The sequence below is a fragment of the Sus scrofa genome, chromosome 18 (genome assembly GCF_000003025.6).
Source record: "Sus scrofa isolate TJ Tabasco breed Duroc chromosome 18, Sscrofa11.1, whole genome shotgun sequence".
NCBI lineage: Eukaryota > Metazoa > Chordata > Mammalia > Artiodactyla > Suidae > Sus > Sus scrofa.
In genome coordinates this window covers 10,915,630-10,937,367 of record NC_010460.4, presented here as the reverse complement: position 1 = coordinate 10,937,367, position 21,738 = coordinate 10,915,630, and the positions used below count along the sequence as shown (strand labels likewise).

The window sequence follows — 21,738 nt, the reverse complement described above, 5'->3', positions numbered from 1 at the left end:
ACTCATCAATTGGTTCATTCAGTTATTCTACGAATAGGTATCGAATACCTACTATGTGCCAAGTATTGTCCTAGAGGCTGAGGCTACAGAAATTACCATCTGGCCCCCAAGGAGTTCATAGTCTGAGTTTCCATCCATCAGCTGGATGGGGTGTAGTAAAAAAAATTTACACTACATCAGAAAAGAGGCAGAGGCAGCGGTTCAAGGTGGGGAGAGGAAATAAAAGCCAGCCCTGGAATTCCCGTAGCGGCGTAGTGGTTAACGAATCCGACTAGGAACCATGAGGTGGTGGGTTTGATCCCTGACCTTGCTCAGTGGGTTGGGGATCTGGCGTTGCCGTGAGCTGTGGTGTAGGTTGGAGACACAGCTCGGATCCCATGTTGCTGTGGCTCTGGCGTAGGCCGGCGGCTACAGCTCCAATTGGACCCGTGGCCTGGAAACCTCCATGTGCTGTGGGTATGGCCCTAAAAAGCAAAATAAATAAATAAATAAATAAATAAATAAATAAATAAATAAATAAATAAATAAATAAAAGCCAGCCCTGGGACCAGCCTGGTAACACTCCCCTAGGGGCACGAGAGGAGTAACCAGGCTTGCACACAGGGCCCTGACCTCTGGAAACTCAGCCTCTGAAAGTTGTGGTCCACTGACCACCTTTAAATCTGGGTCCCATTTTGGCTCAGAGACACACCTGTCCACAGACAGCAATTTCTTACTGTCTCTGCAAACCTGCAGGAGTTAAGAACATCAGGGCCGTGGTGTGTGTGTGTGTAAGAACACACTTCCATAGAGTGGCCAAAGAATGAGCATATGAAAGGATAGAGATTGGAATGTTGGCAACTTTTTTAGGGCCACCCCTTGGCATATGGAGGTTCCCAGGCTAGGGGTCCAATTAGAGCTGCAGCTGCCAGCCCACGCACAGCCACAGCAATGCAGGATCCGACCACATCTGCGACCTACACCACAGCTCAGGGCAACACCAGATCCTTAACCCACTGAGTGAGGCCAGGGATCGAACCCACAACCTTGGGTTCGTTTCCCCGGCACCATGACGGGAACTCCCTGAACGGTGGCAACTCTGACACAGGCTGCCTAGAAACACACTTCCTGCCTCCTGCAGCTGAGGTGCTGGGGTATCTGGGAGCACGTGGGGAAGTCAGGAAGCCTGACTACGCTGACCAGACCCTCAGTGACAGTGCAAACCGCTGGTCTGACTGGCCGGCTCAGACAGAGACCCCTTGTCCTAACGGCAGGCCTCCGTGCAAACAACGGAATTAATTAGCAGAGATGTGTTTGTGTGCCGACAAAGAAAAGCAGAGGGAACCGGCCTGGTGCCCGCAGCTAAGCCAGAGCGGCTGTGGTGGAACATGAGCAGTTGCACAGCCGATCAGACAAGGCGCCCTGAGACCATGAAGGAGCACGACAAAAACGAGACCATTCCACGGTCACATCTGATACCAAAATACGGACATTTCAAAATAAGGACCTTTTGTCCAAACCCCAAAAAGGACCCAATGTTCCCCTCATCCTCTCGGAGTCCAAGCCTTCAAAACCGTCTAATACCCTCTTGCCAAGATGCCCACTGTCCCCAGGGGGCGCCACCTTCCTGGGTCCATAAGCCCAATACTGGTGATGACACACATGCTTCTGGTGGTCTGTGGCTAAAAGACAGTGTGACAGCATCTCTGGCCTGTCATCAGGGAAAGCGACCCGAGAGCTGACTTGGGGCCAGCCACCAAATCAGCCTCCTGTGCCTGACGCTGCTCTGATGGGTGCTTGCAGTTTCTCTTGCCTCACTGCTGATGAGGCTCTGTTCCTACCATCCATGCCTGGGCCTGTAGCCACACCTGTGGTCTCTCAGACGGGGCCTGGTCTCCAAGAGCCTGAATTCGGGGTGGTGGTCCTTGCCCGCACACCAAAGAACAATATTCCTGCCCACGTGTGCAGAATGACAGCAACCCGGCTCACTCAGACTTTTCCCACTGACGCTCCAGGGCGAATGAAATTTTGTGTAAAAATTCAATAAAGTTACGCTAATTTATTTTTATTTCCAAAAAATCAATCAATTAATTTTATAGCCACACCTGCAGCATATGGAAGTTCCTGGGCTAAGGTCAAACTCGAGCTGCAGCTCAGGCCTACGTCACAGCCACGCCAGATCCAAGCCACAGCTGTGACCAACATCACAGCTCACGGCAATGCCAGGTCATTTACCCACTGATCAAGGCCAGGGATTGAACCTGCATCCTCAGAGAGATGCCATCAGGTCCTTAACCTGCTGAGCCACAGTGGCAACTCCACATTGTGCTAATTTAACACAAATTTCAGAGTCCATCCCTACACTTATGAGCTTAACTCTGGGCAACAGAACCAAGCAATGTGTCTTCAAATTTATGAAAGTTGTGTGTTCTAGGCATCTCTTCAGGAGGCAAAGGGGAAAACAAGCCAGACACAACCCCATCAATAGCCATCTGTAATTATAATTCTGGAAAATGTTTTCTTCTTCATTTTTATTTACTTATGCATTATTTAATGTTCCTGTCTCTACCACAGGGAACTTGGACCCAGCAGACGGGCTAAAAGGAAATGCATGAAGCCTCAGTGACACATGCACCCACCTGCCCATCCACCCTATTACAGCCCTCTGAGGTCCCCTGGGCCTTCAGGCAGCACCCTGTCCTCAAATGCACTTGCAAACACTCCAGGTCAAAGGGAACCCTGCCCTCAATCTCTCCTGAGCAGCCCCCGAATGGCATTCGTCCCCTCCACTTATGATGGCAGGGTGGGTTTTGGTGAGCAGGTGAAACCCCTGAAGTTCCTCAAATCCTACCATGTTCGAGCGAGAAAAGCTGGGATCGAGGCTGCAGGTACAGTTACCCACTTCTGCCTCCCCTTCTCCCAGTGCTCCCATCACACTTCCCGCTGAATGTTCCAGAATGAGCCTGAAGCTGACCTGAGGAAGCGGGGCAGACAGATGTGAGGGACGTCCCCTGAGACTTTTAGGCTTCGAAAAGCAGCCTAGAAGCCACCGGGTTGTCTCGGGTGTGGGATGCCGGCAGCTGAAGATGCCCCACAGCTCACAAGGTCGTCAGCATTTCCACGTGTTTCCCTTGGAGCCCCCCTCCTCCACCCCCTCCCCGCCTGCCCAACTCATCACACTGACCCAGCTCTCAAAACTCGAAAACCTTTCTCCCTCGCCACAAGACTCCATTCCTTTTTTCTTTTTTTCTTTTTTTTGGCTTTTTAGGGCTGCATGGAGGTTCCCAGGCTAAGGGTTGAATGGGAGTTGTAGCTGCCAGCCTACGCCACAGCCACATCAACTTGGGATCCAAGCCAAGTCTGTGACCTATATCAAAGCTAACAGCAACACCAGATCCTTAACCCACTAAGCAAAGCCAGGGATCAAACCCACAACCTCATGGCTCCTAGTCGGATTCGTTTCGCTGAGCCACGAGGGGAACTCCAAAAGTTCCATTCCTGAAGCACTATTTCCATTCTGATGACTGCGTGTCCGACTAAGTGCAAAATAGCCCTGTGATGCCTATGGGAGGTGCGGTTTGTAAGGTTGCAGAGAGTTTCCAGGTCTCTTCCAGCTGCAGCCACGACTTCTCCTCACCATCCATGCACAGTCCACGCCAGCCCTGGCTTCCTCACCCCGCCACCCACACGGCAAACATGGGGAACCAGCATCACAAAACTCACCATCTCCTCCTTCGCTTTTAACACCGAATCAAGAGGGGTGGGGGAGGGATAAATTAAAAGTTTGGGATTAGCAGATGGACAAAATCAACAACAAGGTCCTACTTTACAGCACGGGGAACTATAGTCAATATCCTGTGATAAACCATAATGGGAAAGAATATGAAAAGGAAAAAAATACATATGTGTGTATATATACAGGATATGTATATATGTATACATATAGATAAATGAATCGTTTTGCTGTATATGAGAAACTAACACATTGTAAATCAACTATATTTCAATTATTGCTGGTTTTATTGTAACACTGAATCAAGCTTGTCTGAGCCGTCATCAGCCTTCCTTAAAAACAAAGCCTTCTGTCCTAAGGGTGTGGCTGCATAACCTCCTTCCACTGCTGATTTCCTGCCCAGCAAGGTATGTTTCAAGGGCCACCTCCTTCTCGGAGAAGCCTCGCTTCCACAACTGCTCTCCCGACACCCAGTGGATACCTGCTGGGGCTTTGTTTTCCCAACACTGCCTGGCGCGTGCTATACACTCCAGATACAGACTTCATTGAGCTGAAGTTTTAACACCTCTCTCCGTGCCTTACAGTTACCGGCACAGCTGCTGGGGAAGGGGCGCAAGGTCTCACGATAGATAAAAACAGATGATTTGTTGAACTGGCCGGGGCACCTCTGAGCAGAGTCGGGTGTCGAATCCCCCGGCCACGAAAACCGTCCCTGAGTCCACCTGCGTGTCAGTGAGTGACCCGTCTCTGTCCAAACTTACTTCCAGGTGCCGTTCCTGAACATGGGCTGGACGCTCCAGGAAGAGCCGAAGATGTTGAAAGACTTGGAGAAGCAGTCATTGTAGATCAAGCCCGTGTAGATGGAGAAGATGCCCATGAGGAGTATGAGGTAGCGGCCGTGGAAGAAGGTGTTCCAGATCTGGGCCCGGGAGACAGAGGGTGATTGGCAGCCGGCTCTGTGCCAGCCCCCGGGGATGTGTGCTACAGGATGCCTCCGGCACCACTGGGGCAGCCACAGCAAGGCACAAGGGCGTCCCGCACAGATCCAGGCACACACCCCCTAAGTTCTAGAAAGTCCTAGAATGGTAGTTGTTACTGGGGAAAGAAAGCCATATAAGCCTCACATTCTTTTTTTTTTTTTTTTTTTTTTTGTCTTTTTAGGGCCGCACCTGCGGCATATGGAGGTTCCCAGCTAGGGGTCCAGTCGGAGCTGTAGCCGCGGCCTACACCACAGCCACAGCAACAGGAGGTCAGGGCGAGTCTGCAACTTACACCACACAGCTCATGGCAACGTTCAATCCTTAACCCACTGAACAAGGCCAGAGATCGAACCCACATTCTCATGGATCCTAGTCGGGTTTGTGAACCCCTGAGCCACAAGTGGAACTCCCCAGTCCTCATATTCTTTCATTCAGTCTTGGTTAGAAGCTGAGGCTTCACCTGTCGAGGAAGAGCCTGAAAGCAGGCAGCTGCTTCCAGTCTCGAGCGCTTCTGAGAGACAAGGACCGAGGTGCCTCCCATGCTGCTAAATTTTATAGCAAGTCAAATCAACCCTTATTTCTGGGCCTTGTTACAACACTGGGTCTCTGTCTAAGCACATCCATCAAGAAGAGTAAAATGCGGAGTTCCCGTTGTGGCACAGTGCAAAGGAATCCGACTAGGAACCATGAGATTGAGGGTTCAATCCCTGGCCTCACTCAGTGGGTTAAGGATCTGGTGTTGCCATGAGCTGTGGTGTAGGTTGCAGACACGGCTCGGATCTGGCATTGGTGTGTCTGTGGCATAGGCCGGTGGCAACAGCTCTGATTAGACCCCTAGCCTGGGACCCTCCATATGCCATGGGTTTGGCCCTAAAAAGACAAAAGGCAAAAGACAAAAAAAGTAAACTAAAATGCTTTCCAAGAGTGGATGACTCCATATTCTCAGAGATGCTAAAGTGAAAGTTTGAGGCTTCAAATGCTGTAGGAAAGCACATCTGTTAAAACATCTGTCATGGAAAAAAACTCTCTTGTCCTTAGGTTGATTCTCCCACTAACCCTGCTTGTGACTGCCCTGGTGTGACATCGCCGAACTAGCATACAAGTTAAGTCAACTTGTATTAAGGATCCCAGATATGGAGTCCCCACTGTGGCGCAGTGGGCTAAGAATCTGACTGCAAAGACTCGGGTTGCTGCAGAGGTGTGGATTTGATCCCCAGCCTGGCACAATCAGTTAAAAGATCTGAAGGATCCAGCGTTGTCCCGGCTGTGACATGGATCACAGCTGCAGCTCAGATTCAATCCCCAGCCCTGGAAAATCCATATGCCACGGGTGTGGCCACCAAAAAAAAAAAAAAAAGGATTGCAGATATTCTACAAATTCAGAACCAACTTAAAGGCATGTTTCTGGTTTTATAACATGTATCACGATGTACATAAAGTGATGCTAACAGGTTAACCTTGAAACAATGTTGACTTGAGCTGTTTCAACCTTCACAACATTATGAAGAAACTTCATAGAAAATGCGGAAACTTCAAGTATGAAAGTGAAGGTGCAATATTCAGGATTTCTCTGTGTTTCATAAGAAAGCTGATCAAGGGCTGATTGTAAGGGGCTCTGCCATGAAAGAATATTTGTGATTTTTTTTTTTTTTTTTTTTTTTTTTGGCTATACCCAAGGCATGCGCAAGTTCCGGGCCAGGGATGGAATCCATACCGCAGCTGTAACCAGAGCTACAGCAGTGACAACACCAGGTCCTTAACCTGCTGAGTCATGAGGGAACTCCTATTTGTGATATTTGAGTGGGGAAAAAAAGGAGGCTACAAATTAATAAGCACTATTTCATCCCAGTTTTAGAAAATTATACATCTATGCGTAAGCACAGGAAAAAACATTGTGATTTTTCTCTAGATAGCCAGGTTATTGCATTTTCCCAATTTTTACCACAAATATATATTGCTTTGATAATCAAAGAAAAAAATCTATGTTAAAAAAAAAGTAAAGGACTCGGGTGGATCCCTGACCTCACTCGGTGGGGTAAGGATCTGGCATTGCCATGAGCTATTGTGTAGGTCGCAACACGGCTCAGATCCCACGTTGCTGTGGCTGTGGTGTAGGCCGGCAATTATAGCTCTGATTCAACCCCTAGCCTGGGAACCTCCATGTGCCATGGGTGTGGCCCTAAAAAAAAAGAGAGTAAAGGAAAAGATCAATGTCTTGTCAAGCAATGTGCAAAAAACAAAGGTTCTAAAAGGAACTACATGAAACCATTCAAAGGACTGACCAGTGTGTGGCCAGGAGTTTTTATGTTGAGTCCAAGTCCTTGTTTACTTTCTGTCTTTCCCTTACTTTTCACGTTATTTCCACAGAGAAAACAATATACACTTTCTGTTTGTTTGTTTTTTGCTTTTAGGACCGCACCTGAGGCATATGGACGTTCCAGGGCTAGGGGTTGAACCAGAGCCACAGCAACACGGGATCCAAGCCACATCTAATGACCTACACCAGAGCCCGCAGAAACATAGCATCCTTAATCCACTGAGTGAGTCCAAGGATCGAACCTGCATCCTCATGGATCCTAGTTGGCTTCATTTCCCCTGAGCCACAAAGGGAACTCCCCGTTATACACATTTTGAATATTCTACTTATAACCTCCAAGAAGTGAGGCAAGACGTTTGGGGGCACGTACCTCATTGTTGGTCTTCTGGGAGAGCAAGCGTCTCTCATTGAGGACCATCCAAAGGGCTGCCAGAAGCATCACAGTCCCATGACCGCAGTCTCCAAACATCACGGCAAACAGGAAGGGGAAAGTGATGATGGTGTAGGGAGCTGGAGAGGTGAGACCCACAACAGCCTGAGTCCTCCCAATACCCTCTGGGCTTCACATCCAAGATTTCTCTATCGTGCTCCATGATCAACAAGCTGGTTCTGTGTGTCTTTCTGATTCTGTCTTCCCTCACCAACCCCACGCCTGGCACTCACTCAGCTCCCACACACTCGCTCATCAGCGAGTGGGCATTATCATTTCCCCACTTTTGAGCTGAGTTTTAGAGGGGCTTCTTGACTGTGCCCAAGAACACAAAGTTTGATGGGATTTAAAATCAGTGTCCTGACTCTCGGCACTTTCTATACACTTTCCAGCACCTCTTTTGTCTGTTTCTCCCCCATTCACACGTAGCGCACGCCTCCAACCTCAACCTGATGGGGTCCCTGCAGTGCAGGTCACAAATTCGATAGGGACTCAGGCTGGAGAGAACAGCATTGTGAACTGCTTGGCTAAAGAGCATCTGGTCTATCCCTTTATTTTACAAATCAGACTTAGTGATATAATTTGTGCCACAAAGAACCCAGGCTTCGACTCCACGTCCTGCGGGAGCCCATCTCCATCTCTCCCGCATAACAGATACGGGAACTGGGAAGATGCCTACAGATGACCCGCACTGAATGGGTAAGGAAACAAGAACTGAATCTGGCTGCCTGATCAATCTACGGCTTAAGGGAGAACAGGCGAAATCTTGACAAGGAGAAAATCTTTCACTAATCACCATTTACAAAAGACAATGCAGGGCATTAGGAAACCAAATAAAATTTTAGGAATGTCACCGTTCAAAGCGATTAACCTCTGAGGCCACCACAAGGGTAACTCTTACCCAATTTTTGTTTCTCAGCTGTCTAGTTGCACAGACACACCAGATCCCTTTACCTGGGTTCATCTCCCGGTAGCTGCCGACGCCGTAGGCATCTACAATGTTCTGGAAACCAGCTGTGAATTTATTAGTCCTGTTAAATGTGGGAGGAGCTGTTTTAGATTGCACTGCTGTCATGATGGGGACCATGGAGGAACCACTCAGTTCCTGCAAGAAGAACATATAAGAAAAACGTAAGCAAGAGAGCCTTGGGCTGGATGGTGGCACAAGTAACACAGTCCAGCTCCTGCCATCACTTACTGGGGGCACTTGGGACAATTTCTTGACCTCTGTGAGACTCAGGATCTCCTCTGTAAAATTAGTACTTCCTGCAGTATAGCATGGGGAACTATATCAAGTCACTGATGATGGAGCGTGATAATGTGAGAAAAAAGAATGTATCTATGTGTGTGTGACTGGGTCACTTGGCTGTACAGTAGAAAACTGACACAACACTATAAACCAGCTGTAATCGAAAAAAACAAAAGTCATTAAAACTTAAAAAAAATAAATAAAATCAGTGCTTATCTCATTTACCTTATAGAGCATCGTCAAGAGAGCCGAGTTCCTCCTGATCCTCTGGCAATTTCTATTCTACTCCTGCGAATGCTTATGTTCTGCCCAGTTCTGAGCCCTTGACTCATCCCTTCTTTCTACCCACTCTCTTAAGAGTTCACTCGCTTTCCTAATTTCATTCCTATAGTCCAAACGGCCCTGACCCTCTCCCAAATTCCACTTCCTTTTCAGTTGCCTGCTTAGGCTTTCAAACGCTCATGTCTCAGCACGCCCACAAAATCCAGGAGCCCAACACGAACTCATCAACGTGCCCCAAAGCGGGTCCTCCCTTGACCTCTCAGCAATCTCCAAGCTCCAGATTCCAGAAAGTTTATAGAGTCATGAGACACGTCCCTTCTCTTGATGCAACCAATTGCCAAATCTTGCTCCGTGTCCCCTTCAAGTCCCTCCTCCTCCCAGCCCCCAGCCCTCTCCCGAGCCTCACCCTCTGACTCTAGTCTCTTTCCCTTCCCTGCAGTGTACACCCCAGGCTGTGTGATCCTACTTTTTTTTTTTTTTTTTTTTGTCTTTTTGCCATTTCTTGAGCCACTCCCGCAGCATATGGAGGTTCCTAGGCTAGGGTCGAATCGGAGCTGTAGCCCCCGGCAGCCACAGCAATGCAGGATCCGAGCTGCGTCTGCAACCCACACCACAGCTCACAGCAACACCAGATCCTCAACCCACTGAGCAAGGCCAGGGATTGAACCCGCAACCTCATGGTTCCTAGTCAGATTCATTAACCACTGTGCCACGACAGGAACTCGATCTTCTTTTAATAAAACAAACAAACAAAAAGCACTACTTGTGTCATGTTACCCTCCTACTAAAAGCTCTTCAAAGGCTTTCTGTTACCTAAAGAATGAAATCAAAACGCTTTAGTCTTTTTTTTCCCCAAACAATGGTTATTTAAAAAAAAAAAAGGATTAAAGTGTAGTTGACTTACAAGGTTGAGTCATTTTCTCCTGTATGTCCATCAAAGTGGCCCAGTCATACATACATATACATTTTTTTCTCCTATTATCGTCCATCGGGTTCTGTCACAAGTGATTGGATACAGTTCCCGGTGCTGCACAGCAGGAGCTCATTGCTCATCCATTCTAAATGCAATGGTTTGCATCTACTCACCCCAAACTCCCCGTCCACCCCACTCCCTCCCCGTCCCTCTGGCAACCACAGGTGTGTTCTCCAGGCCTATGAGTCTGCTTCTGCTCTAAAATACGGCACAAACGAGCCTATCTACTGAATGAAAACCCTTTAGTCTTATCACCGTGTGTAATCCTCTCTTCACACCTTCACCCCCACTTCTCCACGGAAACCAGCCCGAGCTCCGCAGGAGCCTCGCTCTTCTTCACTCACCCAACAAGCATGCACAGCTCTGAAGCCCGGCCGCCCGGGAACTGCTGGTCACTTCAAACTCCAACAGCGCTCATGCCCACACACTTGGTGCGACTTCGTGCTCATCAATCCTCCTGACAGCTCGATGACATAGGTATCACCACAAACCTCACTTTACAGATGAGGAAACTAAGGGACAGAGAGACTAACGAACTCCCCCGAGGTCACACAGCAAGTAGAGCAGATGCTCACTCGGTGTTTATGCACCTGTTGTATGTGTGACTGTGATCTCCCTGAGGGCAAGCGCTGTGTCCGCTTTTTTTTTTTTTTCTTTTCCTTTCTTTTTTTTTTTTTTTTCTTCTGTACCCATGGCATATGGAAGTTCCCAGCAGGGATCAAACCTGAGCCACAGCAGTGACAACACTGGATCCTTAAGCTGCTAGGCCACCAGGGAACTCCCCCTCCTTTTTTAAAAAAACATGCCCACAAGGAGCTGGCATGGAGATTTTTGTGTTTGTTTTTGCTTATTGGTGATGCTCACAGAGATAGCCATCCCCTTCCTCTTGTCATCACTTACCCACACGTCCTCTGATCCTATGGGGGAAAAGACTTTCATTATCTCAGAGAACTGAAGATACGTAGCAACCGTCCTAAGTAGCCCTGTAGAGTTTGATTCCTTCGTGATGACAGGATGACACTGCTGGGCTCAGACCCCTGCGTAGGACAGCATCTCCCTGCCAGCCCTGCTGTCTTCCCCACACAGCTGTCAAGTCTTTCTAAAATGCACACTGGGTCGTGTCACCCCTGCTTGGGATGATACACCACTTATAAATAGTCTGTCAGACCTGCCCTGCAGCCTCTCCCCAATCTTGTTCCAAGTCTTTAAACGTGCCACAGCTGGCGTTCCCACCATGGCTCAGTGGTTAATGCATCCATGAGGACACAAGTTGGATCCCTAGCCTCGCTCAGTGGGTTAAGGATCTGGCGTTGCCAAGAGCCGTGGTGTAGGTCGCAGTCATGGCTCAGACCCCGAGTTGCTGCGGCTGTGGTGTAGGCCAACGGCTACAGCTGTGATTCGTCTCCTAGCCTGGGAGCCTCCATATGCCGCGGGTATGGCCCTAAAAAGCAAAACAAATAAAATAAAGAAATAACCTTGCCACAGCCTCCCCCAGCCGCTGGTCTCCGGGTGGATGGGTACCACGTGCCCCCACCCCCACCTCTCTCCACCTGCTCCCTGACCACCCAGCTACTGCTCAGCTCGAGCATCCCTCTAGGAAAGCAGCCTGTCTTTCCCAGTCTGGGTGAATGCTCTGTCTACATGCCCCACCACGGCGGTTGTTAGACCACACTATGGGAACATTCAAATCCTGCCTCCAGGCTACTGGACGGGGTCAAGTTTCTTCGACTCTTGGTGCCTCCGTTTACAAAGGCGTCTGTGCAAAGGCTTAAAGACAGTTCCTCTCTCCTAGCCCCAGCCCACCTCCAGCCCTTCCCTGCAGATCCTGCAGCCCCAAAGCTCTTCCACCCGCCTTGCCTCGATTGTCCCATGACATTAGGCAAGGCTGCTCCACTGGCTCCTGCTCAGAGGGGCCTGCCTCTCTGGTGTTATAAAGACCTAAAGCCTCAGGGCCCCAAAGGCCGAGCCAGGAGTTCCTCTGCTTCCACCACATACACCACCTCCTAGCAGGACAGGCTCCCTACTCAGCTCGTCGTCCCATCAGCCAGACCAACAAACAGCACGCTGCCTCCCCTTCAGCCTGAGTCTCGCCTCCCCGTCACCCCAGAAAATCATTCAGACAAGCTAACCACCTCCTCCAATCACCACGTGGCCCTGAGTGACGTGTGGCATTCTCCCCTGGGCTGAGTATATGCGACTAATACACTGTGGCCCAAATATCTCTCCAGTGTCAGCTGTCATGTGTTTGGCCACCTTGTGCTATTTAGGGCAAAAGTTCCCTTCTTCACCAAGGAAGTGAAAAGGGGATCAGACAGGCCCCCCATTTCCCCGCCAACCATCCCCCCCCATCCTTTACCTGCCCCCTGCTTTACTTCCTGCCCACCGAGCATCACTGCCTGAATCACGTGACTTAGGGACACTCTTGCTATCTCTCTCCCTTTCTAAAAGGTCTGTCAGAACAGGGTCCTGTTCTGCCAGCACAGCCCTAGGTCAGTTCCTGGAGCACAGCCAACACAGAGAGAGATGAATCAAGAGCGCAGTGAGCTACATAAGGTGCAGGATGCTCGGGGCAGCGGCAGACTCTCAGGAAGCAATCCCCTCCCTGCCTTCTGGCTGTTACTGCAAGTGCCTGGTTATTTCTCTTTCCAGCTAGACTGAGACCTTCGCGAGGTCAAGGGTGGCATCTACAGGCCTGACTGGAGTGACGGCACATCAGTGCCCAAACCAAAGAAAGGTGCTCATCGAATGCTGAGAAGAACAGGTGTGTCTGACGTGTGCCCTCGTGCTGGGTAAGGACCAGCGATAAAGGAGACAATCCTACTGGGTGACGTTCACGTGACTTTGGAGATGGCCGACCTGCGTGCCGGGCAGAGGGGGTGGTCCGTCTGGACGTGACTGTGCCCCCCGCCCCGCTGCCCCCGCCACGCACCATGCCTTGCTCCAGTGCCCTCTTGATGCGCACGGCGTCGGCCACAGGGAACCAGATCTCGGCGATGATGCACTGCTGGGTGACGTCGATGTTGCACAGGTTCAGGGTGTGGTAGACGGCCTTCATCTTCTGCACTTTCGTGGCCCAGGTGTGCCAGCTGGCAGCCGCTTCTTGCAGGAGGCGCTGACGGTGAGACTCTGTCTGCGTGATGACCTGGGCCAAAGACAGCACACCACAAGAGGGGACCCTCCTGGAGGTGCCCGACAGTGGGGCCAAATGGAGGCACCTCAGCCAGAGAGGCTTCCTCTGCTCCTGGCTCCCTCCTCTGGCCCGTAGCGCTCATCTGGCCTTTAACTCTCATGAGCCACTGATCTCCCTGCTAGAGGTTAAAACCCACAGCAAGGATGCTGCCTTTTCTTCAAAATTCCTTAGAGTGTGACTGTGATGTGTTAATTGTGTTCCCTCCAAAGAATGTGGAAGTCCTAAGCCGGGTAACTGTGAATGTCATCCTATTTGGAAACAGGGTCTCTGCAGATGTCATCAAGTTAAAATGATGTCACACTGGAGTAGGGTGGGCGCTAATTCAGCATGACTAACATTTTTATAAGAAATGTGGGAGTTCTTGTTGTGGCTCAGCAGTTAACAAACCCGACAAGGATCCATGAGGACACAGGTTCGATCCTCGGCCTTGCTCAGTGGGTTAAGAATCTGGTGTTGCTGTGAACAGTGGTGTAGGTTGGAGATGTGGCTTGGATCTGGCATTGCTGTGCCTGTGGTATAGGCTGGCGGCTGTAGCTCTGATTTTACCCTTAGACTGGAAACCTCCAAGTGCCTTGGGTGTGGCCCTAAAAAGCCAAAAAGAAAGAAAGAGAGAAAGACAGGAAGGAAGGAAGGAAGAAATAAGGAAAGAAATGCGGGCATCCAGGCACACCAGGACATGGAAACACTCTGGAACAGAGGCAGAGACTGGTGTGATGCAACTTCAAACCAAGCAGCACCAAAGATTGCTGACAGCCACCAGAGGTTAGGGAGATGGCTTAGTCTACTCGGGCTCCTACTAGATACCACAGACTGAGTGGCTTATAAACAGCAAAAATTCTCACAGTTCTGGAAGCTGAGTCTGAGATCAGGATGCCAGCACGGCTGGGCCAAGGCCCTCTTCTGGGTTGCAGACCTCAAATCCTAACCTCACATACCAGAAGGGGCAAGCAAGCCCACTGGGGTCTTTTTCTTTCTTTCTTTCTGTCTGTCTTTCTGTCTTTTTTTTTTTTTTTTTTTTTTTTTGCTTTTTAGGGCCGCACCCACAGCATATGGAAGTCCCCAGCTTAGGGGGTGAATCAGAGCTGCAGCCACCGGCCTACACCACAGCCACAGCAACACAGGATCCAATTCGTGTCTGTGACCTACACCATAGCTCCTGGCAATGCTGGATCCTTAACCCACTGAGCAAGGTCAGGCCAGGGATCCAATCCGCGTCCTTTTGGGTACTAGTTGGGTTGGCTACTGCTGAGCTACAACAATGGGAACTCCTCTGGGGTCTTTTTCATTAGGTCACTAGTTCCACCCATAAGGATTCTGCCCTCATGACCTAATCCCACCCCAAAGGCCCCATCTCCTAACAGCACCACCTTTGTCATGAGGTTTTCAACAGATGAATCTGGAGGGGACACAAACACTGAAAGCATCATGGAACAAGCCAGGGAGGGTCCTGTCCTACTGCCTTCCGAGGAAGTCTGGCTCTGCTTATGCCCTGGTTTCAGACTTTTTGGCTCAGACTGTGAGAGAATACATTTCTGTTGTTTTGAGCCACACAGTTTGGGGTAATTTGTTACAGAAGCCCTAGGAAACTGATACACCTCTCAAAATGCCTTACATACATAACCCCTCCTATAAATGAGAAATAAATTAATGAATGAAGGCGTGAATAGGCGATTTGGCCCACATGGGATCCATTTCATCGAATTAGTCTTTGTTTTGATGATACAATAGCGTAACTCATGTCAGTAACTTTTACCCTCGGCTACCCAAGTCATCTGAAACACAATGGAAGCCTAGCATCACTTGGAGTTCCCGTAGTGGCCCAATGGGTTACGAATCTGACTGCGGTGGCTCAGGTCACTGCAGAGGCACGGGTTCGATCCCCGCCCCAGCACAGTGGGTTAAAGGTGTGGTTGCAGCTGTGGCTCAGATTTAAGTTCCCCTCGGCCTGGGGAACTTGTTCCATGTGCCATGGGTGCAGCCATAAAATTAAAAAAAAATAAGTTTTAGTATCACTTCCATTCTCTTCATGAAGTTTTCATAAAATCTAGTGGAGTCTTTGGGGAAAAGGACTTCAAGGGTAATTGCTTCAGGGAACCACAGTGTCCTTGACAAGTGGCAAAGAGGGAAGAGGATCGAAGAAAGTAAACATGACCTTTTCTAGAAAGAGAAAGAAAGGTGTTTGTCAGCCTAAGAGTTTTGAAACACACCCACACTGAGGAGCTAGAACTGTGCTGATCAATACAGCAGCGCACTCAATAAAAATAAAAATCCAGTTCTTCGGAGTTTCTGCTATGGTTGAATGGAATCAGCGGCATCTCTGCAGCGCCAGGACACGGGTTCAATCCCAGCCCCGCACAGTGTGTTAAAGGATCCAGGGCTGTCGCAGCCGCAGTGCACCTCGCAACCTCGGCTCAGATCTAATCCCTGGCCTGGGAACTCCATGTGCCGTGGGGTGGCCAAAAAATAATAATAATAAAATAACAATAATAATAATACAGCCACGTTTCAAGGGCTCAGTGGTCACATGTGCCTCCTGGCTATGGCCCTAGACTTGCAGATGATATAACATTTCCGCCACCACAGAAAGTTCTATGGGACAGGGCTGATCTAAAACACACAACTCAATTGCAGGCTCGGCTGCTTTTAGGGATTACTTGCAAATCTATTGAAGACTAAGCTTCAATAAGCTTATTCAGAAAGACGGTGTTCAGGACCATCCAAAGTGATGACAGATTTGACAAGAGGATATGAATTGGGGGCGTGTTCACATGTGACACTAGACTCGCTGTCTTGAGAGAATTTACTGGTTGGCAGATACAACTGGGCAATTCAGTGGAAAAAGATCAGCAAGACTGGCTGCCCGACTTAACTGGCTAGTTAGTTCTATCCCATATGCAGCCCAAGCCAGTCTGGCAGTAAAAGGCTCCATTGATGAGGCTCGGGTGGGCACCAGAAGTGCTGGTCAGGGCTGTGGTTTATCCCAAGCCCAGGCAAAGCTTCCCTGACACGTAGCATCATCGTGGGAAGCTCACAGAACACCGTCTCCTAATTAGGAAGAGCACAGCAAACATTCCAGCCCGGCTTGGAGCAAGGCCCTGGGAGACAGGACTTAGAAGGAAATACAGACAGAGCCCATCGGCAGCCCCGCTCGGGCCCCTCTCTCCAATGCCTCACTCACAGTGATTAAATCTTCCAGCCTCGTGTTGACACCAGCCAGCATCTCTCTGCGCTCCGCTGCGGGCTCCGGGCAGGGGTATGTGGTGGCTCGAAACCTGTGTTTCAAACATGGCAAAGGACACACGTGGGTCATTGCTGAGAAGCATTTTGCACATCCTATTCCATGAAGCTATCACTTGCTGACTTTGGTTAGAAAGCCACCTTCTCCTGGAACAAATGTCTACTGGGCAGTCAGAACAGGAGTCCCGGAAACAAGTTTTCCCCACACGCTGCTCCTACGATTTGAATTAAAGCTGTGGTTCGGGAGTTCCCATCATGGCTCAGCAGAAACAAACCCGACTAGTATCCATGAGGATGCAGGTTCGATTCCTGGCCTCGCTCAGTGGGTTAATGATCCGGTGCTGCCATGAGCTGTGGTGTAGGTTGCAGATGCAGCTCGGATCCTGCATTGCTGTGGCTGTGGTGTAGGTTGGCCGCTGTAGCTCTGATTTGACCCCAGCCTGTGAACCTCCATTTGCCTTGGGTGTGGCCCTAAACACACACACACACACACACACACACACACACACACACATCTATGGTTCTATTATAAAATGAACTTCATTCAAACCGTGTTATGTCAATAAAGCTACAAGCTTGAAGTGTCTCTTTGTCGCCCCAGAATTTATTAATGTCCAAATGTCTTCCTCAACTGCATTTCTGCTTCTAAGGGGCTGCATGTAAGATGATTCTGTAACATCAGAAAAAACTGACCATTCCTTTGCCCACTCTTTAGCAGCTGATAAAGGGGGTGAGAAGGAATAAATCGAAATGGCTAGAATATCTGGCATTACCAGAAAATTTAGCTCATCCAGTCCTCTGTTCCTATGCCCATAGTTATTAAAAATCAGTTGCATTTTTCTTATTTATTTATTTATTTATTTATTTTTCTTTTTAGGGTCGTACTCTTGGCATATGGAAGCACCCAGGCTAGGGGTCTAATCGGAGCTGCAACTGCCAGCCTACATCCCAGCCACAGCAACACCAGATCCTTAACCCACTGAGCAAGGTCCAGGATGGACCCTACATCCTCATGGATAGTGGTCAGACCCATTAGCACTGAGCCACAATAGAAACTTCCAAACACCAGTTGTATTTTTAACACTATCTTGTCAAACGTAGGAAACTTATCCTAAAACCTCAAAGAAGCCCCACTCAAACCTCAAGCCTGCTGAGTACTGCACACCGCTGCCCTCATCCTGACCCAAACTGCTGATGAAAAGAGCCCTTAATATATAAGTCACTTACCTGGGAGTTCCCGTCATGGCTCAGTGGTTAAGGAATTCGCCTAGGAAGCATGAGGTTGTGGGTTTGATCCCTTTTCTCGCTCAGCAGGTTAAGGATCCGGCATTGCCGTGAGCTGTGGTGTAGGTCGCAGACGCGGCTCAGATCTGGCATTGCTGTGGCTCTGGCGTAGGCTGGTGGCTACACCTCCCATTAGACCCCAAGCCTGGGAACCTCCATATGCTGCGGGTGCGGCCTTAGAGAAAGGCCAAAAAAACAGTCACTTACCCATCACAGATCTTCTTGATTTTCTGCCTGAGCTGCTCTCCTTGATAAAATATGATGAATATATTCTTTTTAATTTCTTCTCTCTGGCAAATCAGAGCAGTAAAACATGTATTTTTAGAAATCTCAAAATGTGTCTAAGTTTAAAATTGGGAAACTTCAACTTCTCTCAGTTGCTTCAAGTTCATAACATTATTAGGTGGAGGGCAGGGCCCCTGGGGAGGCTGACACAGCCTAAAAGCGACAGCCTCGCTCTTTGCTGCGCTGACTGGCTTACTTACAGTTGAGTCTTGTATTCAGCTCTACTCCCTGGACCGAAGAGATGTGTTAATCAACAGGAGAACATCCAGGACAGAGGGGCCAGGACATTGCAAGGCTTAAAATAAACACAGCTGACCTCGCTCGCAATGTTTTATTTTTATTTTTTGTCTTTTCGCATTTTCTTGGGCCGCTCCCTCGGCATATGGAAGTTCCCAGGCTAGGGGTTGTCAGCCTACACCACAGCCACACCAACAGGGGATCCGAGCCGCATCTGCGACCTACACCACAGCGCAAGGCAACGCCGGATTCTTAACCCACTGAGCAAGGCCAGGGATCGAACCCGCAACCTCATGGCTCCTAGTCGGATTCATTAACCACTGCACCATGGCAGGAACTCCTTGCTCACCAATGTTAACTCATCTCCCTTTCAGGGATGAGTAGGTATTTGCTATTTAACAGAAATAGAGATGTTCCCATTGTGGCTCAGTGGATTAAGGACTCGACATGGTGTCTGAGGATGCAGGTTCGCTCCCCAGCCTCCCGCAGTGGATTAAGGATCGAGCATTGCTGTGAGCTGCGGCATACAGGTTGCTGATGTGGCTCTGATGCTGAGTTGCCATGGCTGAGGTACAGGCCAGAGGTTGCCCCTCCCATTCAACCCCTGGGCACAGAACATCCATACGCCACAGATGCAGCCCGAAAAAGGAAAAAACAAAAACAAAAAACAAAGCTAGAACCAGGTCTAATGTTTGACTGCTACACTCATTGTATAACCATAAGAACACAGATTAAATGTAATTTTACTTGTTTGTTTATTCATTTATTTATTTTTCTTTTTAGGGCCACACCTGAGGCACATGGAAGTTCCCAGGTAGGGGTCTAATTGGAGCAGCAGCTGCTGGCCTACACCACAGCCACAGCAACTTGGGATCCAAGCTGTGTCTGCAACCTACACACAGCTCACAGCAACACCAGATCCTTAACCCACTGACTGAAACCAGGGATCCAACCTGCATCCTCATGGATACTAGTTGGGTCCACAACAGGAACTCCTAAATGTAATTTTAAAATCCATGTTTGGTGTTCCCATTGTGGCTTAGTGGTTATGAACCTGACTAGTATCCATGAGGATGTGGGTTCGATCCCTGGCCTTGCTCAGTGGGTTAAGGCTCCAGCATTACCATGAGCTGTGGTATAGGTCACAGGCATGGCTTGGGTCCTGCATTGCTGTGTCGTGGTTGTGGCGGCAGCTGCAGCTCCAATTCGATCCCTAGCCTGGAGCCTCGTATGCAGCAGGTGCTGCCCTAAAAAGACAAAAGACAATCAAATCAAATCAAATCCAAGTTTGACATTTCACAAGCAAGAGAGACTATGCATCTCACAAGCGTCTCTGAAAATGTTCAGCTTTTACTATAAGCAAAGCAATGTGCTTTACTTAGTTTGGGGCTAGGGGGTGAAGGTAAAATGATGAAGCCCATTTTGGTAAAATAACAAATCCACCACACTCATGACATATCACTCAGGTATTAGGTATCACCGGGACCAGGCGAGACCCCACTGAAACGCCATCTGTCAGGACCCACGGAGGGTCATGAAAATGCCCACATCCTTTAAGCCAGCAATCCTATTTCCTTGAATTCATATCATGGAAATAGTTCAAGAGAAAATAAAAATCCACATGCATGAAGATGCTTATCCTACTCTCTAAATTCTGAAGAAATACTGGAAATAAAAAAGGGCCAAAAAATAGATCATGTCACATCAACTCAACGGGAATATTAGGCACCAACTGAACATAACGTCAAAACGAATCATCTCTCTGGCAGTTGCTCCTGGGAGCAGGGAAGGGGTATTTGAGGATTTGGGGAAATGCTTGCTTCACATTATTTCCAAAGGTTCCTACATCCGTGGAGCCCACCCTTAGTCCTTTTCTGAATCTCTCAGGTCTTCTTGTGTCTTGAGCCACCAGAAGAAGGAATCCATTCTGATCTCATGTTATCTGCTCACTGACCTCTGGGTTCCCTCAAGCTAAAGGCATCTTTTTCCAGGTGTTTACTTTATAAGTACTCCCTCCGCCACCAGGACTATCTCACATCAAAACACAGGAAAAGTGATGATTCAGGACTTCCTGCCGTGGCTCAGTGGTAAGGAAACCAACTAGGATCCATGAGAATGAGGGTTCGATGCCTGGCTTCACTCAGTAAGTTCAGGATCTGGCGTTGCTGTGGCTGTGGTGCAGGCCGGCAACTACAGCTCCAATTCAGCCCCTAGCCTGGGAACTTCCATGTACCTCGGGTGTGGCCCTCAAAAGACAAAAAAAAAAAAAAAAAAAAAAAAAAGAAAAGTGATGATTCAACATCAAAAAAAAATTTTTTTTTTTTTGGCTGTTTCTATGGCATACAGAAGTTCTGGGGCCAGGGATCAAACCTGTGTCATATCAGTGACCTAAGCCACAGCAGTGTCAATGATCCAGCACTGTCTGCAGTGCCCTTGCTGCTGAGCGTGGGTTCAATTCCCTGCCCAGCACAGTGTGTTAAGGATCTGGTGTTGCTGCACCTGTGGCATAAGTTGCAGACGCAGCTCAGATTAGATCCTGGCCCGGAACTTCCATATGCCATGGGTGTAGCCCCCAAATTAAAAATCTTTTAAATAAAAAATTTAAAACTAATGTTCATAAAAGACACATCGTAATATAGGAGGAAATTCATACCATCTAAATTCAAGAGAAGACAAAAACACTATTCCCATGTTATTACTACAACCATATTAAATTATACCTGCCTGTGGCTATGGACTGAAAAAAAAGAGCACAAGAAAAAAATAAAAATAGGAGTTCCCATCATGGCTCAGCAGTTAAAAAACCTGACAAGTATCCATGAGGACTCGGGTTCGATCCCTGGCCTCGTTCAGTGAGTAAAGGATCCAGGTTACCATGAGCTGTGGCATAGGCCAGCAACTACAGCTCTGATTTGATCCCTAGCCTGGGAACCTCCATATGCTGTGGGTGCAGGCCTAAAAAAATATTAAATAAATAAATAAGTAAAAATATATGAAATGATTGGCCAACAGGAACCTGCCATCGCGAGAACTCTACTCAATAGTCTGTGATAATCTATGTGGGAAAAGAATCTGAAATGTGTGTACATGTCCAGCTGAATCACTTTGTTGTATAGCAGAAATTATCACAACCTTGTAAATAATTATGCCTCAAGGAAACTTCAGAAATTTGAATTAAAAATTTAAATAAAAAATAAAAATAAAGACATTAGAATGGTGAAATTCCATGCTTTTTTTTCTTATTTTACGTTTGATTTTAACTATGAAGTTGTTTTCCATGAAATAAAACTCAAAATTACACTTTTCAGCCTCTGCTCTATATAAGACTATGACTCTTTTAGAAATAAGCCAAGTCTCTTGGAATTAAAAAAGTAAGTGAATTTAACCAGGGAGTTCCCTGGTGGTCTAGTGGTTAGGACTTGGTGCCGGCAATTTTACCACTGCAGCCCGGGTGCAATCCATCAAGCTGCTGGATGCCTTGACCAAAAAAAAAGCAAAAGTAAGTGGATTTAAATACTAACCAGAAGGGTGGGGGAAGCAAACCTCATGGAATTAACGGCAA

At 48.3% G+C, this 21,738-nt stretch overlaps 1 protein-coding gene across 1 annotated transcript in view; it reads right to left on the bottom strand.

The window, feature by feature from the left end:
• The window catches only part of ATP6V0A4 (ATPase H+ transporting V0 subunit a4), a 98,594-nt gene that overhangs the window by 29,434 nt on the left and 47,422 nt on the right, over positions 1-21,738 (bottom strand). Inside the window, 6 exon segments of the mRNA XM_021078735.1 lie at positions 4,474-4,631; positions 7,380-7,519; positions 8,394-8,544; positions 12,873-13,085; positions 16,312-16,405; positions 17,862-17,944. Coding sequence (XP_020934394.1) covers positions 4,474-4,631; positions 7,380-7,519; positions 8,394-8,544; positions 12,873-13,085; positions 16,312-16,405; positions 17,862-17,944 — 839 coding nt within the window.